We start from the raw sequence: 20927 nt of genomic DNA, 5'->3' as shown, positions 1-20927 counted from the left end.
TGGATTGCACCCCTCCCCCCCATACCCCAGATAGCCTCAGGGCAGATGCTTAATGGCCTGTGAGTCAGCAGGTCTGGGTGAAGCAACAAATTAACACCTGCTTTTTAACTTTCATTTACAGAATCGGTAAAGCATGCGGAGAACTTTACATCGATGAGCAGTACTTAGAAATGAGAAACATTTCCAACTGCTGGGAAAACTTTAATTTAAAACCAATTGTGAGACATTAAGGTCATCAACTCTAATGGTGGCTATAAAATGTAAATTGGCAGTGTAGCGACTCCCGGAGCATGTCAACCACTCTTACAGCTTGGCTTCTCACGCACCAGTGGACTGATCCCTCAGCATCCTCAGCCCTTCGGGCAGTCTGTGGAAAACCTGATTCTCTGAAAGCCCTACCCACCTGCAGGCATTCCCACAGATTCACTGCTTACATACCCTTGCCTGTGAGATTTTTTTGAATGGCTTGAGTAGTAGGAATATCCAGAATATGTGGATTCGGTATCCATAGCAATGGCGAGCTTCCTCTGACGATGATGCAGCCGGCGCTGTTTTCTCACGGGCAGTCTCACCTACTAGCTCCTAACGCCTTGTGGGTCTCAGAGATGCTAGTCTTCAATAGGACTCTGAGAAGGGGAGAGAAAGGAGAGATTAATTCTCAACGTCAAGGGCCAAAGCATAAACCATCAGTAGCCAACTCTCCTCTGAGGTCCCTACGGAACACGGGGTAAGTATAAAACTCAAACCTCCAAATGCGCCACTCACCAAGGAACAAGCTTCACAGATGTCTGAGAGGCAAGAGGGGTGCTGAGCATGCTGGACCCCATCACAACAGAAGGAAGAAGGTTTGGGGAAAACCCGGATGTTGAGACACATATTTCTCATGGCTTCGGCTGTAGGAACTGCTTCTCACAGCAGCCCCCAGACAAATGTCTACCCCACCCCCAACTGTCAGTTATAAAAGCAACACCCAGGGAAATCACTTACTCAGCACTTTGGCCATCACTTCCAAAAGTCAATTATAGTTTTCTCCTAGCCTCTTTGAGAATCCCAACTCCTAGAAATTTATCTTAGTAATTAAAAATCAACAACCACCACGATTGCCCTGCTGCCTATGATAATAAAAAAGCTAGAAGCAATGTAAATGCCTCCCCAAGCCAAGGAATGGGGGGGGGGAATATGATCCAGTCAGTCAAAGAAAACATCATGTATCTGCATAGAATGACAAAAATGACAAAAATGGAGATTTTAATAAGCGGGAAGTGGGATTGCAGGTAGCCTATGAATCTACACAACTGTTATAATGACGTAAAATAACTAATGGACGGGCAGGGACTGCTGCAAGGGGACATCAGAAAAGGTGATTTATTAGTTGCAAGGTCCTAGGTCCTTTCCCACTTCCCTCAAATATTGCTCTGCAATAAAAATAAATTGGAAACACTTCCAAGCACATTCCTGAGCCTCCACATGCTCGGCCTTCACTTCTAGAAAGTCGGGTCTAATGTTCTGCTTCTTACCATAACCCTCTCCCAGGCCTGGTCTAGGCCCAATAGGCTTTCCCACCCTGCAGGGTCTTAGAGGCTAAAACTGCAAACACAGCCAGTGAGATAAGTGTGAAGAAAACAAGAGTTGCAAAGGCCCTAACCTGTCCCAAAGCAGGAGGAGGTTCAAGCTCCCAGACCCCAGCAACAGCTAAGACTGGGAGAAATTTCAAACTGGGAGCATTACCTGGGCCTGGAAGTCACATCTGCCCACAGTTACACTGGCCCAGAGCCTAGAAGTGGCATTCTGATCCTTCCAGGACGGAAGGAGACGTTCTTTCTAAAGAGACCCTGTGCCTAGGGGTTACCTGCCTTGCCCTAGATGCCTCAGCTTGCGATTTCAAAGGAATTGATCTCAGAGTACTAATTCTTCAAGAAAAAAAATATTTCCCCACTGTCTAATGTGATTAAAAGCTAAAATGATGAAAATGTCCCCCAAACCAAGGGATAGGTAGGGAACATACGGTTCAGTTACCTCCAAATTAGCACAAATCTGTAGGATACCGTAATCATGTAGTCAAATCCCAAGGCCATTCCTTGCCCCTCTTCTCCATGTCTGGCTCACTGCACTGACTCATCCGTGTCACATCCATTTTAATAAGCAGGCAGGTGACCCTGCTCAGGAGTGGATGACAGAGAGCCTACTGCTTTCCCTGGCCCTGCTGGTGGCTGGTTTCCGATTGGGGAGACCTGGAGTCCAGCCCATGCTTAGCCACCTATGATGAGCCCCTTCCTTGCCTTCTTGAATCTCAATCTGCTCACTTGTCAATCAGGGATCAATGAAGCAGCCACCATCTCCCAGAGCGAAGCTATAAACAGACACAGACTTGACTCGCTTCCTAGCTGCAGGACCTCAGTCAAATGATGGAACCTCTTTGAAGTCCCATCTATAAAATGTGAGCATCAGGAGTGCTTTGATGACTATAAGAGCTGACAGTGGTGACAGTACTCAGCATGGGCACCAGATGCGCTGGCTAAGTAAAGGTGGGTGGCCCTAAGTGCTCCCTTCGGTAGTTTCTAAACTCCACCATTTCCTTGTCTTTCTCAGCAAGAGAAAAAGCATAGAAAGCAGCAGGGCAATTAGCCAGCACCTCCCTCTAGGCTATCCCACCCAAGGCTCTCCTGCTGTGGGCAGAATGGGGCTGCCCCTCTGGCTGCCTGCTCTCCGACCAGCTGTGTACTGGATGAACAAGGCAGTTTAACCTTGGAGCTGTGAGTTTCCTACCCAGTAAAAGGGAGTTAAGCAGCCTGCTTGGGAGGAAGGGGGGTGATTGTAAAGACTAAACATGAAACCAATCAGGCATCTCTCAAAACATTAGCTTGGCTCCTGGGCTGAAATGGTCCATCTTTTCTCCCTCTACTGTCTCCCAGGGTTTTCACCAGCCAGCCAATGAGCTTTTCAGCACTCTAGAGTCTCCTTTCCTTTCTGCTCTATGTTCCTTTCTCACTGGCCATCTGCCTGACAGACAAGCAACCTTCGGAGATACAGACAGGATGGGGAGCTTAGCATGAACCAATCCTCTTTCCTTGATAGCTGCTGGCCCAGCTCTGTTGATTTGCAGATTCCAAGGTTTGGCACCTTCACCAGAAAACTGTCCATTCTTCTCTAGATTCATAATTAACCACACTCATCCTGACACTAGATTCTTCTGCCTTCCAGCCTGAAACTCCTGACTCTCTGTTCTACCCTAACTTGTGATTTCTCACCAGCTATCGAGGGGCATGGCAGAGGAAGGTTTAGCCCCAAACCAGCACACTGCAACTTATTCTTTGTTTGCACTGCCTTGCTGAACACCTCAGGGCATGTGCTTCTGCTCTGTCCCACACCCAAGGCCCCAGTAAAATGACATCATTAATATTCCCTTCCCAAGGTTATTAGGAGGATTAATCAAGACTCCTGAGGTATAATCTCTAGCACACAGAACCCAAGTTCCCTTCCCCCTCTGCTGAGGGTCATCATTGTTTGTCCTCATTAAAATGCGGACCATCCATTAAGGCAACTCCAGGCAAGTCCCTCAAAGGAAATCACAGCTCCCAACAAGCCCTCTGGGGAAAAGCCTTTTCTTAACTCTACCAACTACCCTTGCCCAGGTTTTCTCCAAAGAGAGGAATCTTGTATGAGATGCGGCCCCTCACCCTCTAGATTGCCACTAAATCCCCCATTCTTCTCCCTCTACTGAAGAAACTCTAAGTTGGCCAGAGAATGCCTTGAGTCAAATCCAAAGGTCAAATCCTTGCCTTCTTTCTCCAGGCCCATCTTACCCTATTGATTTACCTTCATACTTTATGAGGAGCCACCAGACCCTGCTCAACAATGCTACAGAGATGGCTTCAACAGCGGTTCTCCACCCACCCTCGTTGAGCTTCCCTGATGTCTAGCTTCAAGCTTTACAGAACTTGTGCTGTTCCTTCTCCAACAACACTCCTTCCTCCATCCCCCTATCAAGTTTCCCCTTAACACTCAAAGCTCACCCCCATTATTCTTCTCCATCCCCAGGGATAAACTCCTCAGAGTCGGAAGCAATGGTCCTCTCCCCCAAATATTATGAACACTTCAGGAAAAATAAACCAAATGCCCCTTCCCCACTCATTCAGTTCTTGCCCACAGCTGCTGGCTTAGTCTTTCTACCATCCTATGCCAGTGATGTTGCCATCCCGGCCAGTGGACAAACCCACTTTATGCTGTTTTCAACAGTCTCTTCCGTTCATCCACGCATCCACCACCAAGCCCCGCTCGTCCTCAGGTCCTCCCCATCCTTCCCAGCTCCCAGCAGCAGAGAGCTAACCTAGAGAACATCTCCAGGTTTCCTCACCTGACCCAGCCCACACTGAGCCTGGCCCCTCCTAAGTCTCTCTGCTTTCACCATGGTTACCAACTCTTGCTTCACCTAAGATCTAAGTGAGCAGTCAGGAAGTAAGGTAATAAAAGGCAGAGTGAACTCCTTCCAGAAAAGGGCTTGACCTCAGCCAGGGGCTCCCATTTGAGTTAATAAAGACACACATCCCGATGCTTATCTCTATAAGGACGCACACACAAGGAATTAACAAAATGCATGACAAGTGCAAAAGTGACACCTTTATCAGTAAAGACAATAAAGGAAAAGAAATCTGTTTCCCTGGGTAGCAAGCTAATGAGTGGTTGCTGTGGCCAGAATGGGATAGAGGCAGGTAGGGGTATACATAGGAAATCCTTGAACCTGCAACTGTCTATCATACTGGCCCCTGATAGGATCGGTATTGTGTTTGGTCCAGGCAGGGTAGCAGCCAGGCTGACCTCACCGTTGCTTCAAATCTCCCTGTGGTGTTCCCTGAACTTTAAAACACAGAATCTTTCATCTGCTCATCAACAGTCTTTCCGGCTGTTCCAATTCCTCTGGGACCCAGTTCTTCCCAGCCTCGGGACCTTAGCAGAGCCCGGTTTATCTTCTAGAATTCAATCTCTTTACAGGCACCATTTTGGCTAATTCATCTCAGTTTAAACACACTTCTTTGGAGACACCTTGTTGACCCTCCAGTCCACACCTGGCCAGCCCACCACCTGAATTCTCCCTACAGTTCTTCCAAGTCACACATTCATGACCACTGACCATCAGGCTCCTGGAGTGCAGGAACCCATCCATGCCTTACCATCTCCCCAGCTGCTGGCAAGCAAGAGGCACCTAATTAAATAATTGCTAAATATGAATGAATGAAAATGTCCTGAGAGGTGCCTATCTCAGGACATGGAGGCACGCCTTCACCACAGAAGAATGTTTGCAGAGTAGATAAAATGGAGATTTTGGAACTATCCCTAGACCAGCACCACTGTTTCAGCTAGTATTCAAGAGCATCCTGCTCCAGTCTGGGCTGGAGTACATACGCCAAACCACATGACCTGGAAAACATTGCCAAGATAGTATCTTACAGTGTGCAATGACCTTCCCCTACCACTCGAACTAAAATAAGGTGAAAGTCAGTGACCTCAAGGAGAATCTCCCCTAAAGTCACATTGACTCATAAAATACATAACTCCTACTTGAAAGAAAGACAGTGCTCACGGTAAAAAGTCATATAAGGCAAATAACAGGTTATGATAATGAGCGTGGTAAATGTAAGCCAACCTTTATGAAAAGGAAGTTATAAAAACATCAACAGCTCTACCCAGAGCGATTAATTAAAGGGGCTCTGTTTGGGAAGGTAGAAAGTTTCTGCATAGGGGTTCAGAGAGTAGCCTATGTGGGTTCACTTGGAGGCTCTCAGGTTCAGAAGGATGGTACAGAGGGGTGTGACAAAGCCTGTAAGACCCTTTGCTGAACTTGCACCTGTAAATCATAAAACAATATCTAAGTCTGTGACATGAGGTTCTGCATGGCACAGGCACCTGTGACAAATCAATGACCCTCTTCCAGCAACAGAACTCTTCAAAATGTATAGCTATGGGCCACTGTTCACCAGAAGAGAAATGCTAAGCCTCATGTTACTTGGCTGCCAGAGTTCAACTCACGTTCCCAGACTAACTGCGATTGATTGAGTCATTAGTTACCTCTGGAACATCCCAGATGGCTGGATACAGATTGCTGAAGAGCTGTGAATAGTTACTGTATCTATGATGGATATTTCTTTTCAAGCAAACACTTGTCCCCTAGTAGATTTTGAAACTTCAGAAACAGATCTTATGCACACCATATATTCCAACATTCCAGGTCCAGTGCTCTAAGTGGGACTGGGCTGGGGGTGGAGGATGGGTAGAGACAGAACAGCAGAGAATGTAGGCAGCTTTTCTTCTGACTCAGCTATCAGAAACAGAGTCCAGCCATAGCCACTGAATCTTGTCCTCCTTATGGAAAGCCTCAGAACAATCATGCCTGTGTACAGCAGGGACTCTGGGAGCAGTCACTTCACTCCACAGAAATGATGGCAGTTCTACTCTGACATCAAGTGTGCTTGCTTACTGTGTGTTAAGACTGCAGTCACAGCCAGGCATTGGTGGCACACGCCTTTAATCCCAGCACTCAGGAGACAGAGTCAGCCGGATCTCTGTGAGTTCAAGACCAGCCTGGTTTACAAGAGCTAGTTCCAGGACCTCCAAAACCACAGAGAAACCCTTTCTGGGGGGGGGGGAACTGAAGTCACTTGTATAAAATATTTCAATCCTCAGAACAAGGACAAAGTTAAGGAAACTAATTACTAAGGTCTCTCTCTCTCTCTCTCTCTCTCTCTCTCTCTCTCTCTCTCCCTCTCCCTCTCTCTCTCTCTCTCTCTCACACACACACACACACACACACACACACGTGTGTGTGTGTGTGTGTGTGTGTGTGTGTGTGTGTGTGTGTAAGTGCCCGGGTAGGGGCTTGAACTTCAGGAGACTGGTTTCAGAGAGCCAAGGAAAACTGAAAGCTATGTAGCAATTACCAGAATTGTTTGCTTACTTAGAGAAGAAAACAATAGCGAATTGTTCCAAACCACATCTAACCTCACAAAGAATCCTGCAGTTCAACTCCTACTCATAGGCTGAGTTGAGGGGAGTTGGAGTGGGGGGGGGTGTACAGGACAGGACTTTAAGGAGAATGGAAATTAATCTCAAGCAGCCTCCATCCAGGTGAGACCCTCTGATTATTAACAAGTGCAATCCGGGGCCAACCAACCCAAACTACAGCAGTGGCAAAGCATGGTGTGACTTTAGGTAATAGATACATCAGGGGGATAAACAAGAGAGTATTTGCTACATTCAACACATTAATTCTTCAACAGAGGGTGTCATGGAATTGTTGCTCAGTAAGGAAACTTCAATTTCCTGTACGGTTCCTTCCTGTTGCTCAATAAATAAGACAATAAAAATGAGAGTTGGCAAGCAGTCTCAAAAATATGACACTCTCACAATTCTCCCACTCTACTTACAAATTAAGTTACCACCAAGTCACACTGTCAGCACTGCAACCCCGCAGATTTCACACTGGGTGTTTTGGCTAATCATTCTGGGAGTTGCCAACCTTTGGAAATGCTAAATGCTCTTGGATATTTCTTTGAAATGCAGAATAAAACAGTTTCCTCCCACACATCAAAGCCCCTACTATATCACACTGATTTAATTCAATTCTAAAAACTCTAATTAGTGGTTACATAAAATGGCTAATTATGCCTCCCTGGGTTCAGGCAGTTTCTGCCATCTCACTTACAGAGCCTAGGAGCTGTGTAATCAACACACCCACTGGAAGGAGAAGGCTAATTAGCATTGTTGATTGGTGACACAACTTATAATATTTTTTCAGCAAACCCTGTAAAATGTATAAACATGTCAGCTTACTAGCTTTTGGAATTAGCCTGTAAGAACGCATGCATCCTGACCATAGTCCCCTCAAAAGAGTTTTACGCACGCGCCAACCACATAATCATCATGATAAATAGCCCTGGCACCTCCCCATGAGCTTCAGAAGGAGCTCACCTTCCCAGTATGGGCATCATACCCGGTTTGGAGAAGTGAAAACTGAGATTGCCGGGCTCCAAGTCTCCCCTGCTCATCACCTAGCCGCCAGGCTGCGTCTCCACCCCACTCCTGCTTCCACCACCGACGCTTTTAAATTTTTATAAAGCTTCACACTTCTCTGGGCGCGTTGTTGGGGGCAGTTCAATGGCTGCGGGATAAAATGAGGTCCTACCGGTGTTGCCCGGGCGCTGCGAGCTTCCCCGGGACAGGGACTCCTCCTCCGGCTGGGACTGGCTGCATGCCTCCGCTCCGCCCCGGCGCTTTTGAAAGTAAACTCCTACCTGCCTGTTGCGCTCCGCGAAGCGCAGCGGGCCGCGCCCCCCAGGCCTCCCCGGCTGCGGTTTTGTAAATGAAATGTGAAACGCAAGCCAGCTCCATCCCGGTGCCCGAAGATCGGCCAGGTGACCCCGGGCCCTGGTGTGGACCCCGATCGCGTCCTGTCCTACCCGGCGCATCTTGCCGCCCGCTGCCTCGGACACGCCGTCATTCCCCGACCGTCGCCCCGGCACTCGCACCCAGGGGCGCACTCCAAAGGCCAGCCAAGGCAAAAGGGAGTCCGAGGTAGCTCAGGCAGCCCCAGGACTCGGAGCAGTAGCATGGGATGGAGAGAGCCTTGGGCAGGGATGGAAGGACCCGGGTGCCGGGAAGCACGACCAGAAGGGGCCCGGGGGCTCCCGGCCCGAGGCCCTGAGCCCCGATCGGAGTGCCGGAGAGCAGGGACAAGGGCAGTTGGGCCTGACCTCCCGCCCAGCTCAGTCCTGGGCCGCCGCGCCGCGCCCGCCTATCCCGGGACTCACCCCGGCGCCGGCCCGCCGCGCTCCACGCCCGCGCTCTCCGCTGCAGCGCCCCAGCTCCGCGGCCTGCGCTGGGCTGCAGTGGAGGCACAGCCCCGCCGCGGTCGCCCGCTCTCTGCTGCTTTCCGCTTCCTGTCCCGGCGCCGCCCCGCAGCCCCAGCCCAGCCCTGCTAGCCCGGCGCGGCGGCCAGCCAAGAGCTGCAAGCGCTGCGGGCCCCCACTGCCGGCCCGGCCCACCTGCAGCAGAGGGCGGGGCAGGTCTCCCAGGTCTCACTCACTCACTCACTCACTCACTCACTCACTCACTCACTCACTCACTCACTCACTCACACACACTCAAAATTGCATGACCCAGGGGTTAATGTCTCCCCACCCAGCACCCTAACAAACCTCCAAGGAGCTCTCTCTCTCTCTCTCTCTCTCTCTCTCTCTCTCTCTCTCTCTCTCTCTCTCTCTCTCTCTCACACACACACACACACACACACAATTGTGCATAAAAGTCAAGCCCTCTCGTTGTTTGCCATCATCAAGGTTTCAATCCACATATTCACATGGCTCAAGAACCAATATCTACCCCTCCCCCCAGCTCATACATATTGCAGCTCACGTAACACTCACACTTAAACTCCAGTGTAGTCCAAGAGATGACCCCACCAATAACCACGAATGCCCACATCCCTACAGCAGCTTCTCCCTGCCTATCTCCTACCAGAGCAGGCATGTCTCTACTCTCCTGGTCTACTGGAAACAGCAAGAAGAGCGCATCTCTAAAGGCAGGGAGCCAAAAGTTCTGAGCTGATTAAGACCACTTCCCTCGCTGAGCCCCGTTTCCCTGTCTGGACAGTGGTAAGGACGCTAATGTTGACCTTGAAGGGTTGTAGTGAGAATTCTAGAAAGTGCTGAGCTGTTGGCAACTGTTTTTTTTTATGAATATTTGCACCCTTTTTCTTAGTTTTAATGGAATCCGTGCCCAGAATGACAGATCTACTGCTGCCATGACAAAATGTTCGCATGAGGGCATGCACAGCAGGAAATGCTGAGTTTGCAGTTTTTCTGCAGGAATGCTGGGAGTGATTTGGCTTAAGAAACTCAGGCTCTCTCTCAGCCTTCTTCAGGAACCTGTAGCCTCAAGAAGCCCTTTACTCCTCTCTGTCCCTTTTTTCCTATACTTCTATACCCTGTTTCCCTGACTACACATGCCATTTCCTTCCAAGAACACCCAGATGGTCAAGGTGGCTGACTGGTTTCCCCGACTCCTCCACACCAGACTCCACTGTCCCCAACCACAGTTATCTGAACCCAGCCTCTAAATGACTCCAGAGAGTAGCTCTAGAACACAGCAGCCCGATTCCAGGTGAAGCTGTCTGTCTGTCCAACATGATAGCTGCTCAGGTCGGTAGAGAACTCTGGAAACGGAGTATCATTCATCTTAACATTTAGAACCTGCCAAACTAAAGCAGGACAAGACATTCCAGTTCCCATGTGACATTCCTGGGGAGCCCTCTGGAGTATGAAGAGCCACAGTGAATTTTCATGGAATGGAATTCCAGTTCACTTTAGGTGATTGGGTTGAATCCCAACCTTATGATGGGATGCTTTTTGTGTGGGGGGGGGGGAGAAGAGAAGGATAGTCCAAAATAAACGATTGTAAATAATCAATTTACCTTCCGCCATTTGTTTTTGCCCAACAACCTCGAGTTTCAGAGTCAAAGGCTCAGTTGAAGGTGCTCTTACACTAGGTGGCAGTTCACAGGAACCAGTATTACACTGAAGCAAGCCAAGCCACTTGTGGCAGAGCTGTTCAGTGCCACTGGCCTTTCATCTGAAGGTAACTCCTCCAGCTTTACCTTTATCAATAATGAAGGTGACACTGTGGGTACCATCTGCTACTCTTTTGTTTTGCTAATCTGTTTATTCCAAACTGAACAGGGGAAGAGAGAGACTATGTATTGGTTGTTCTCAGAACTTCAACATAACTACAGTCCACAAATGCAATACTTGTATTTCCCCCTTCTCTTTTTATTTTTGCCTTCCCAAGGCTTGTAGTGCTGTTACCTGCTGTGACCTGCCAACCAAAATCCAGCTGTCAAGTGGCAAAACTTTTCCTAGGGAGTTGCAACACACATCTGCTCAGCCTAGATAGGGATCAGATCAAAGTATGCATACCATGAAGTCCAGCTTGGTGACCAGTGGGTTGTATTGGGAATGCTTATAGGAGTATGGATGGAGGTTACTTACAGAAGCAGAAATGATTGGAAAACAGCTGCATCACTGAAGCCCACCCCAGAGTGAGTGGCAGGTCACAAAGCTGGGAACTTGGGTCACCCTGCACAGCCTGCAAACAGTTCACCAGTTTGGAGAGTGTCCTTTCCAGGTGCCTCAGCTGGCTTCTGCTTCTTCTAGGCAGTGGGTCTGCTCTCAGACTCTTTGCAGCTTGGCATTCTTCCTCTGAGGAGGACTCTCAACTTTATTGCTTACTCTGGCAGGGAGGGACCTAGTGAATCTGGTCAATTTCAGGAACTTCCTGGAACTATTTTGAATTGTGTACCTTCCTTCTTTTAAGGGGCTTTCATAAAAGATGAGATGTTTTAATTCCAGAGGAAACTTACATACTACCAACTCAAATCCCTGACCTTCTCTAGTTCTAACCAGAATGTAGTCTCTTCCATGTTACCACTTCCCAAACACTTGGGCTTCTTTTATTTGTTTTTTGTTTTGTTTTGTTTTTCTTTGAGACAGAGTCAGCCCAGGCTGTCCTAAAACTCCTCATCTTGTTTTCTTCACCTCCTGGGTTCTGGGATTACAGGCGTATGTGCCACCACATCCGACCCTTCCCCGCCCTGTCACAGACCTTCCCACACAGTGTTTGTTTAATTTTATTATTACTTTTGAAATTAATTTTAATTATGGGCATGCACGAGTGTGTGTGTGTGTGTGTGTGTGTGTGTGTGTGTGTGTGTGTGTGTGTGTGTGTGAGCTGGTATGGGTGTGTGCATACCTGTGAATGCAGGTGACAGAGGGGTGCAGAGATTCCTTGGAGCTGGATTACAGGTGGTGGTGAGCTACCCTGTATGTGTGCTGGGAAACTAACTCTGGTCCCCTGGGAGAGCAGTATGTACATGTTCTCAACCAAGCAGCCAACTCTCCAGCCCACAATCTTACTTTCTTATAAATAGCAGAGTGTGACTATCATGACTTCTTACTCTTAAGCAGTTAATAGGGTAAGCAGGGAACAATTGATTGAAAAGTCATGACATCCATATTGAAGTTAGTTAGCAGCAGCAGGTGATGATGACTGCATGTTAAATGTGCTGAAGGAATAATGCTTTTACAGCTGTCAACCATCTTCACCTCCAGAACTTGGAAGCTAATAGGCAAAACAGAACAAAAACAGGAGGGACATCTCTGATTAGAAAACCTCATGAGCATCCCAGTTTGTGTGTGCTGTGAATCAAAGCCTGGCCCTTTGCAAGAACAAACGCTGTTAACCTCTGGGCCATCTCTCCAGTCCCATAAATCCCAGTTTAAAAGAGGTCATACTTACACATAGGAGACTCTTACCCACACTTAGAGACCTGAAAGAGACCCTGGGAGTGTGAAAGGGCTCATCCTGAGGACTGTGGAGCCCCAAAGCTCAATTTCCTAGGTATTTCTTCTGGCACAAGGCCACACCGCAGAACTATAGTTAGCACACACAGGAAAGACAGGGAAGCTGCAAAGTAAAGAATAGAAAGATTAACATCCATAAATATTTAAACTGGTAAAAAGGAGCTGGTCCTTTAAAGAGCCATTTAATATAAAAATATAAGATCTACATATGTTGAACATCTTTTCGTTGTTGATCATGCTGGTGATGAGCCTGGATGGCCTGAGAAGGTCCCAAGGGAGGGTCAGTTTGTCCTCACCTTGAGGAACAAAAGAAGACTAGTCCCAGGTGGAGGGTAATGGCTGGAAAATGGAAAGCCTCTCACAAGTGCTGAGTAAAGAGCCAGCCGTGTGTCTGTCTGACTGTGGGCATGGGTGTGGAGGGGCAGCCACTGGAATACAGTCAAGGCAGGGAGTAGACAGGGTGAAGCTAAGGAATTATGAAGAGACATAAGGAATTCAAAAGCCAGGGGGAGGATCAGAAAGTAGGGAACATTGCTTGCAACACTAGAGTTTGAGCATTTAAAAGCAAGCTAGCTATATGTTGAAACCTTCGTTAATCCAAGAACAAATGCAAGTTTCTGAATTACAATGACTGTACTTGGGAGATTCAATCTGGGGAGACGACTCTGTCAGTAAAGTGCTTGCCATGCAAGCTTGAGGACCTGAGTTCAGATCCCTGATACCCACATAAAAAGTGGGGCCTATACCTATAATCTTAGTGTTGGGGTGGGGGCAGAGACAGGAGGATCCCTGGAGATCTGGGCAGCTAATGTTTCCCAGTAGATGAACTCTAGGTTTAGTGGGAGACTTTGTCTCAAAAAATAAAGTTGGAAGCCATGGAGGAAGATACCAGACATCTACCACAGGTTCACACACACACACATGTATACAGATGTATGCTCATATGTGCACATATACATACATACACAGATATATAGAACACACACACACACACACACACACACACACACACACACACACACACTTCAACTTCACGGTGCTACAAAAGCAATACCTGTCCGAAAGAAATCCAACTTTGAATTCTGAGTATTGGTCTTTACTCTGACTAGCAATATGCAGCCACAAGGAGCCAGTGGTCTAGGTCAACCATGTAACTGGGGGGGGGGTGTTAAAACACAAATGTGGCATATTGCTTTCTCAAAGTATATGTCCAATAAGTTACACAATAGAGTCAACACTGAATTATAAAACAGATCTTATAGTTGATTCTCTTCCCTCCCCCCAACAGCAAAGGGATATAGATTCAGATTTAAGGTAATCCAGGCTAAGCTATGATGTTTCACAGGCTAGGTATGTTAAGTACTTTTAGGATATTTTCAACTTAATAGGTTTATCGGGACCATAACTTCATGGTAACTGGAGACACGTGCATTCTTAGTGTATGTTAGTTCCTAGGGATCTAAGTCTAGGTAGTGTCACATCAATCAGTGTTTCAATAATTTATCCAACAAATAATTATTAAGCATTAACCATGATCAAGTCACTATTTTAGGCTCTGCGGACGCATTAAGACAGACAAAAGCTTATGCACACATGGAGTTTATATTCCAGTGGGGAAAGAGGGACAGATAAGCAACACAAACATGTTCTCCTTAGCAACATAAGTGTTAGGTGGAGAGCAATGCAGGAAAGAAGAGAGGAGATGGCATATGTGCAGGATACCCTCTGCCCCCGAGGAGCTCAGGCACAGCTGGGAAAGTCAGGTAAACTAAGACAATGTATAGTGCTGTGACTGGGGCTGGGGGCAGGATGCGAATGCCATGGAAGCCCAGAGATTGAGGGCCTAGCTCAGCAAACGAGGGCAGCATGGCTTCACCTGGCTGAGAACCCCATTCTGGAAGGATAAGTGTGTGGGACATAACAAGGAAGGGAACACTAGGTAAAGGCAGAGATGTATGACCTCGCATGTCCAGGAAGGTGCCGCTTACTGCCATGTGCAGTGCAATCTGCTAGCCAGCAAGGGCAGTGGGGCTCACCAAGGGGGTTATTGCACAACCACAGGCCTGGACAGTGAGGTCCTGACATACTGACAGTGGAACTGGACAAGAAAAGAAGAAGCTGAATGTTGAAGCAGGAGGGCTCCCTGTGGATGCCAGTCTGAAGTCTGGGCTGGGGAACAAAGTGACTCTGAGGAATCTGAGATTCGTGGGAGAGGGTAGATACAGTCCTGGAAGAGACCAGGACTCGGGGAATACTATGTGGTGGGAGCAGAGGTTGTGAACTTAGGGGGTAAAGGGGGAAACATTGCCGAGCGGGATGCAGAGAACCATCAGATCTTGACTGAGTGTGGAAGGTGACTTGGTGGGAGGGACATGTGGAGCAGAGAGAATGACTTGTAAGAAAATAAGGCACTCACGGTGACAAATGGCCTTGAGAGAATGGAGCCACCACAGGCAGATTAGGAAAGAAAAGATAAATTCAGATCTAGGCATGCAAAGTGTGTGGATCCCTGTGGAATGCACAGGTACCAGGAATGACAGTTCACATTTATAGAGCATTTGCTATATGGCAGCTGTTGTACTAAGTGTTTTACAGGATCTGTTTATTCCTTGTCCTAACCATGACACTGGAGCTATCATCCACATTTGTACTGGCTAGTTTTATATCAGCTTGACAGAAGCTAGGGTCATTTCAGAAAAAAAGAAACTCAATTGAAAAAATGCCCCACCAGATCTGCCTGTGGAGAAGCCTGAAGTGCATTTTCTTGATTGATAATTGATGTTGGAGGGCCCATCCCACTGTGGGCCATGCCACCCATGGGCTGGTGGTCCTGTGTGCTGTAAGAATGCAGTCTGAGAAAGCCATGAGGAACAAGCCTCTGAGCAATGTTCTCCATGGCCTCTGCTTCAATTTCTTCCTACAGGTTCCTGTCTCGAGTTCCTGCCCTTAGTTTCTTTGGTGATGGCCTGTGATGTGGGAGTGTAATATAAATAAACCCTTTCCTCCCCAAGCTGCTTATGATCATGGTCTTTATCACCCTATGAGAACTGTTCAGTTGGAACCTCCAGCTTGCTCCTACATGGTCTGAAGAAGCCCATCGCTCTCTCTCTCTCTCTCTCCAAACCCTGCCCTCTCAGAGAATCTCCAACAAAGAAAAGGCTCCAAGAAATCCAATTTTGCATTCTTGGCAGCTGTGGAAATTGCCAGCAGCCCAAGTCTCTGCCTGAAGTGTTCAGCTTTTGACCATACTTGAGCACAAACCCAGCTTGTGGCCAACACCCCTTACCTACAGGCTGCATAACCTCCCTGCTTTAGGTCAGCCTGGATCTCTGGGACTGGAGAACTCACCCAGAAGTTGCTTTGCTCAAATAAACCTGTTCTTTTACTTTTTCAATTCATCTTGATCTTTCTTACTGCTTCAGTGGAGAAAACTATTATTGGACTATAGAAAGGCCAAATAATTTGCCTGAGATGATTCAGTTGCTAACAGCTGGACCAGGCTTGGCTGACCACAGAGCTCTCTCTCTCTCACTCTCTCTCTCTCTGTCTCTCTGTCTCTCTCTCTGTCTCTCTCTCTCTCTCTCTCTCTCTCTCTCTCTGTCTGTCTAGGTGTGTGTGTGTGTGTGTGTGTGTGTGTGTGTGTGTGTGTGTGTGTGTGTATGTGTGTGTGTGTCCTCAGAGGACAAGAGGGTGTCAGATCTCTGGAGGTTAGAGTTATAAGCTGTTATGATCTGCCTAGTGTGGGTGCTGGGAACCAAACTCTGGTCTTCTGCAATAACAAGAGAGAGATCTTATCCATTGAACCATTGCTCCAACCCTCAAGAGTCCTCATTTTTAATCCAAACAGCAGTGGGTTTAAAGGTCATGAAGAGGAGTTGGAATGGTGGCTTAGCAATTAAGAGTGCTTGGTATTCTTGAAGAGGACCAGAGTTCAATTCCCAGCACCCACATAGTGGTTCACAAGCATCAGTAACTCCAGGCGACCTCCACATGCACCAGGAATGTTCATGGTGTGCAGGCAAAACACTCATACACACAAAATTAATAAGTCTAAAAAAATGCAAAGGCATAATCTAGTGATAATGTATATTTGGGACAGTCTTTGTAACTTTCCATGCAGTAAAGAGGTGAGTGAAGAAATTCTGGCCGTGTGAAGCAGAGAGATAAGACAGGCGTGCGTAGAGGTGAAGCAGCTATCACTGCTGTTACGTTGCATCACGGGAATCTCTGAAACCTTTATATCAGCCACAGAGAAGAAAATTCAGAGAGGCTAAAGTTTAGAAAAGAAGGATGGTTGCAGGTGACAAAGGTCTTGTGATGAAGAGCATGGGGCTAGACCTGCACAGTGCAGACAAAGGTGAGATGGCCAGGGTCAGGTGACACTGGGGAGATGTAGTAGGAGGCAAAGCTCTCAGGGGGCTGAGAGATGGAGTCAGGTCAGAGGTGGAGGCGTGTCTGATTACTTCCTTTTGAGAATCTGATGGTCATTGAGATGGAAATCACAGAGAAATGAACCCCTCTCCCCAACTTCAGCAAGCAATGTGAGTTAGACTTCAAGGCCCTTCTGGGGACCCCCAAACACAGCGTGCTATACGGTTTCTTTCACATCCAGAGTTCTTTCTTCCACACTGTGGGTCGAAGGAGGGACAAATGCTCTACCATTGAGCTACATCCCTGCCGTGTGGCTTTAGTCATTCTCTCATTGCTGTGGGAAAATACATGATAAAAACAACTAAGGCAGAAAGAGTTTCTCTTGTTTCATAGATTGAAGATGCATTCCATCACAGAAGTCATGGTGGCAGGAGTTTGAGGCAGCTTGCCACATTTCAGCCAAAGCCAGGAAGTGGAGAGAGATGAACACCGGTGTCCTTTGTTCTTTGTATCAGTCTAGGACTCCACCCCATCTGCCCTTGTCAGGTAAACTTTCTGCATCACTCATATTGGCACATCCAGAGTTGTGTTTCCACAGTTATCCTAAATCTTTCCAAGTTGACAATGTATGGACAAGTGTATATTTCATGAGAAGTCACAGGGTCCATGGGTGCCTAAACAGTCAAGGTCTATGGACCAAATAAATATACTGCCTCCCTAGAAAGGTCAGCCCATTGGATGCCTCCATGATTCTCTGCAAGTCCAGGCAGGTAGGCCAATATGCTGTCAGATCCAGGGAGGAAATATGATGCCAAGTGTGAAGATGTGTGATCTCAGAAGCCGGATCCTTCCAGGCCTACAGGCAAACCTGAACTTGTTCATTATCAGGGAGAAGAATATGAATCAAGCCCACAGCAGAGGGCCCAATAAAGACACCAGCCTGTGCACATGACTTTGGGAATGCTGGGTGTTCCCAAAATGATCCCATTTGCCTCCTCAGTAGAGAAGGTTATGCTCATGGGCCAACCATGGGCAGAGTTGAGTGAGGCTCCCGGTCCTTTGTGGGATGCTGAACTTTCTCCTTTTATGCTAATTTTTAATCTGTGGTAGCATCAGTGGCCCCATTAACTATTTATGAGAAAAAACTTGAATAACACACCACATATGGTGTTAAGCTAATTATTTGGATTAACACCAGGTGGCATTATTTTCCAAGGGTGAGGCCAGCTTCTGGAACTATTAGCCCAGCTCAGACTCCTGCTGTGTAAAAGCTTCAGGCAAGGAAGAAAGGCCTTGACTTCCTGGCCCACAGCAGACCCATTCTCTCCCCTGAGCCTGAGTCACAGATGGTGTGTGGGAGAAATCCAGATGAGGTAGGTCAAATCTAGACACAGTAGGACAACACAAACATCTGGGCAATCAGGGATGGTATTAGTCATTCTCCCTCTCTTTCTGTCTGTCTCTTTCTCTCTCTTTCTCAAGCTATCTTTATTTTATATGTATGGGTGTTTTGCCTGAATGTATATTAGTGTTCTACATGCATGCCTGTTGACCATGGGTGCCAGAGGAGGGCCTCAGAACCCGGGGAACTGGAGTTATGGAGCCCTGCAATTGCTCATATGGACGCTGGGAACCAAACTCAGGTAATCTGCAAGAGCAATGAGTGCTCTTAACTGCTGAGCCATCTCTCCAGGCCCTAGTCACACCTCTGTAATTTCTGTATTTCAGATGTCTTGACATCTCTGGCCTCTGCCTCCTTTATCAGCCTCCTGTGGAGCTCATTCACTCTGGACCTCTGTGGTCTACTCTGAGCACCTCAGGGCCTGGTGCCAGACAGGAGAGATAGCCTTTATCCTGGAGTCCGCAGAATTATTCAAACTAGCTGATCCTGTCCTGTCCCATCTGATCCTCCTCCTACAGGAACCACAACAAAGCCTCTTAGCCTCAATTCCCAGGACACAAACATTACTAAACAACAGGAACTAAGAAATCAAATTGAGCATGAGACAACAGCAGACAATGGTCTGGAAAGGACAGGAAGCAAACAATGTTTACCGTGTCCCCAGCATTTCCCCAGCTTTCTGCCTAGAGAGTGCTCAGGCTGTGATACAGAAAGGGGGTGCGGCTCTCCCTACACCTAGGAGACGAGGCCAGGACTCAAGGAGAACAAGGAGACTGGAATTTGAATAGCAGAACTTCATTCAGGTGATAGGCTGTAGAGGAGAGTCTAGGGTCTCCAGGGCTCCCTTGGGTATTCCACCCAACCCAACACTTTCAGTGTAAGAGGAAAACCTCCGAATAGCTGAGAGGGAGCAATGCCAAAAACTCACAGGGGGAAGTAGCTTTGAGTAGACAGGCTGAAAACCCTCAGCATCGATAGGGTTTGGTAGGGTAATCAGAACAGAAACTCTCATCTTGATGGTGGGACAAAAACAAGAAACAAACAAACAAAAAGCAACAACAAAAGCTCTGGATTAAATGCTTCTCTGCTTGTGCCTGACAAGACTTTCAAAGACTCGAATGTGTCACACTGTTCCCAGTACTTTTTTTTTTTTTTATTATCATAGAACAAAGTATGTATGGAACATTGTACGAATTCCCAGCATCCAACAAAGCAAATATACAATGGATGGAATCCTGAGAGAAATAACCCAACCTGTAATGAAGCAGAAGAGAAGCTAAGGAGAAGGGAAACTGAATCCATGGACGGACATAGGTGATGGAATTTGTAGAGACACAGGAAGTGGCCATTCAGCTGCATCTGTGCATGTTCCCAGTACTATAGGAGAGACGGGCCATGCCGAGTAAAACCGTGAGAATCGTTTTACTGCAGATGCAGAAGTTGAACTTTTAGAGATGACGAAGAGGATGCTCTGTTTACTTTTTCGTTTTTTAACTTTTCTCCTTTGTGTTTCATTTGATAATTTCTGTTGCTTGGTCCTTAGTCACAAACCTCCTGCAGTGTTGTATCTTCTGATCTATGTGTTTATCCCTTGTAGCAAACATTTTCCTTCAGAAATATTCATTTAAAAAGATATTTAATAAATGTACATGTCTGAGTCTATGTAAGCATATGCCTTATTTTCACAGGTACCTTCAGAAGCCACAAAAGGTCATCTGATCCTCTGGAGCTGGAGTTACAGAAGGTTATGAGCAACTGGGCATGCCAGAATTTAAACCTGTGTCCTCTGGACGAGCACCAAACCCTGCTGAGTTCTTACTCCAGTCCTAAAACAAAACAAAACAAAATATTGTTATGGTTTGGCCACGAAATGTCTCCCAAGTGTTGAGCACACCCTAGCTGGTAGCACTATTTTGAGAGGACCCTGGCTGGAGGAAGATGGTTTGAAGATTATGTCATTTCCTAGTCCCTTCCTTGTTTTTGTCTTCCTTCCTTCCCCCTCTTCTTCTACTAACTGCCATCATCATCATCATATTCTGTAGCATTACAGGTCCAGAATCAACAGAGACAAGAGCTATAACTAAGATCTCTGAAGTTCTGAGCAAAACTTAACCATTCTTCCTTTACCCTGTGTTGGTGTCACAGTTTTACAGTTACTTCTGTAACTTGCAATTCTATACAATGTGTCCATCTCTATCCCGTAAAAATATCTTGCCAAAGACCATGATGGGGAAACCCACAGAATCAACTGGCCAGAGCTTGTGAGAGATCACTGGTTCAGGTCTGACAATGGGGAACCTGCATAAGACTGAACTAGACTCCCTTAATATAGGTGACAATGGTGTGACTTGGACAATATATGAGGCCACTGGCAGTGGGTCCAAGATCTAACTCTAATGTACAAACTGACTTAGCGGAGGAGTCCATTTTACATGGAGAGATACCTTGCCCAGCCTAGACAGAGAGGTGTGGAAGTGGAGAGGTGCCTTGGTCCTGCCTCAACTAGATGATGGGACAGACTTAGTAGACTTCCTAAGGGAGGCCTCACCCTCTCCATGGAGTAGATGGGAGGAGTGGGGGAGTGGAAGTTTTAGGAGGAGAGGAGGGAGGGGGAACTGGGATTGGAATGTAAAAAAATTAATTAAAAAATGAACAAAAAAATCTTGCTAAATTTAAGGAGAGGGGCTGGGACTCAGTTGGTAGATGCTTCCTAGCATTCGAGAAGCTCTAGGGTTAGTGCAAAGCAC

The 20927-nt window shown here is 47.1% G+C and overlaps 1 protein-coding gene and 1 long non-coding RNA gene across 5 annotated transcripts in view; one reads left to right on the top strand and one right to left on the bottom strand.

Moving 5' to 3' along the window:
- The window catches only part of Vangl1 (VANGL planar cell polarity protein 1), a 49223-nt gene extending 40282 nt beyond the window's left edge, over positions 1 to 8941 (bottom strand). The window contains exons 1-2 of one of the 4 annotated variants that reach the window (XM_027393811.2): positions 8802 to 8941; positions 439 to 626 (exon numbers count right to left, since the gene is read on the bottom strand). In XM_027393811.2, coding sequence (XP_027249612.1) covers positions 439 to 509 — 71 coding nt within the window. In that variant the 5' untranslated portion in view covers positions 510 to 626; positions 8802 to 8941. The other 3 variants (XM_027393814.2, XM_027393813.2, XM_027393812.2) reach the window with 3 other exon arrangements.
- A 62-nt stretch (positions 8942 to 9003) lies between these two features.
- On the top strand, positions 9004 to 20593 carry LOC103159899. Its single transcript, XR_003480768.2, has 3 exons — positions 9004 to 9644; positions 17172 to 17324; positions 19346 to 20593. It is a non-coding gene; the product is annotated as an uncharacterized LOC103159899 (long non-coding RNA).
- Positions 20594 to 20927: the final 334 nt, after the last annotated feature.

The sequence above is a fragment of the Cricetulus griseus genome (genome assembly GCF_003668045.3).
Source record: "Cricetulus griseus strain 17A/GY chromosome 1 unlocalized genomic scaffold, alternate assembly CriGri-PICRH-1.0 chr1_0, whole genome shotgun sequence".
Lineage (NCBI taxonomy): Eukaryota > Metazoa > Chordata > Mammalia > Rodentia > Cricetidae > Cricetulus > Cricetulus griseus.
This window is presented reverse-complemented; position numbering and strand designations above follow the sequence as displayed.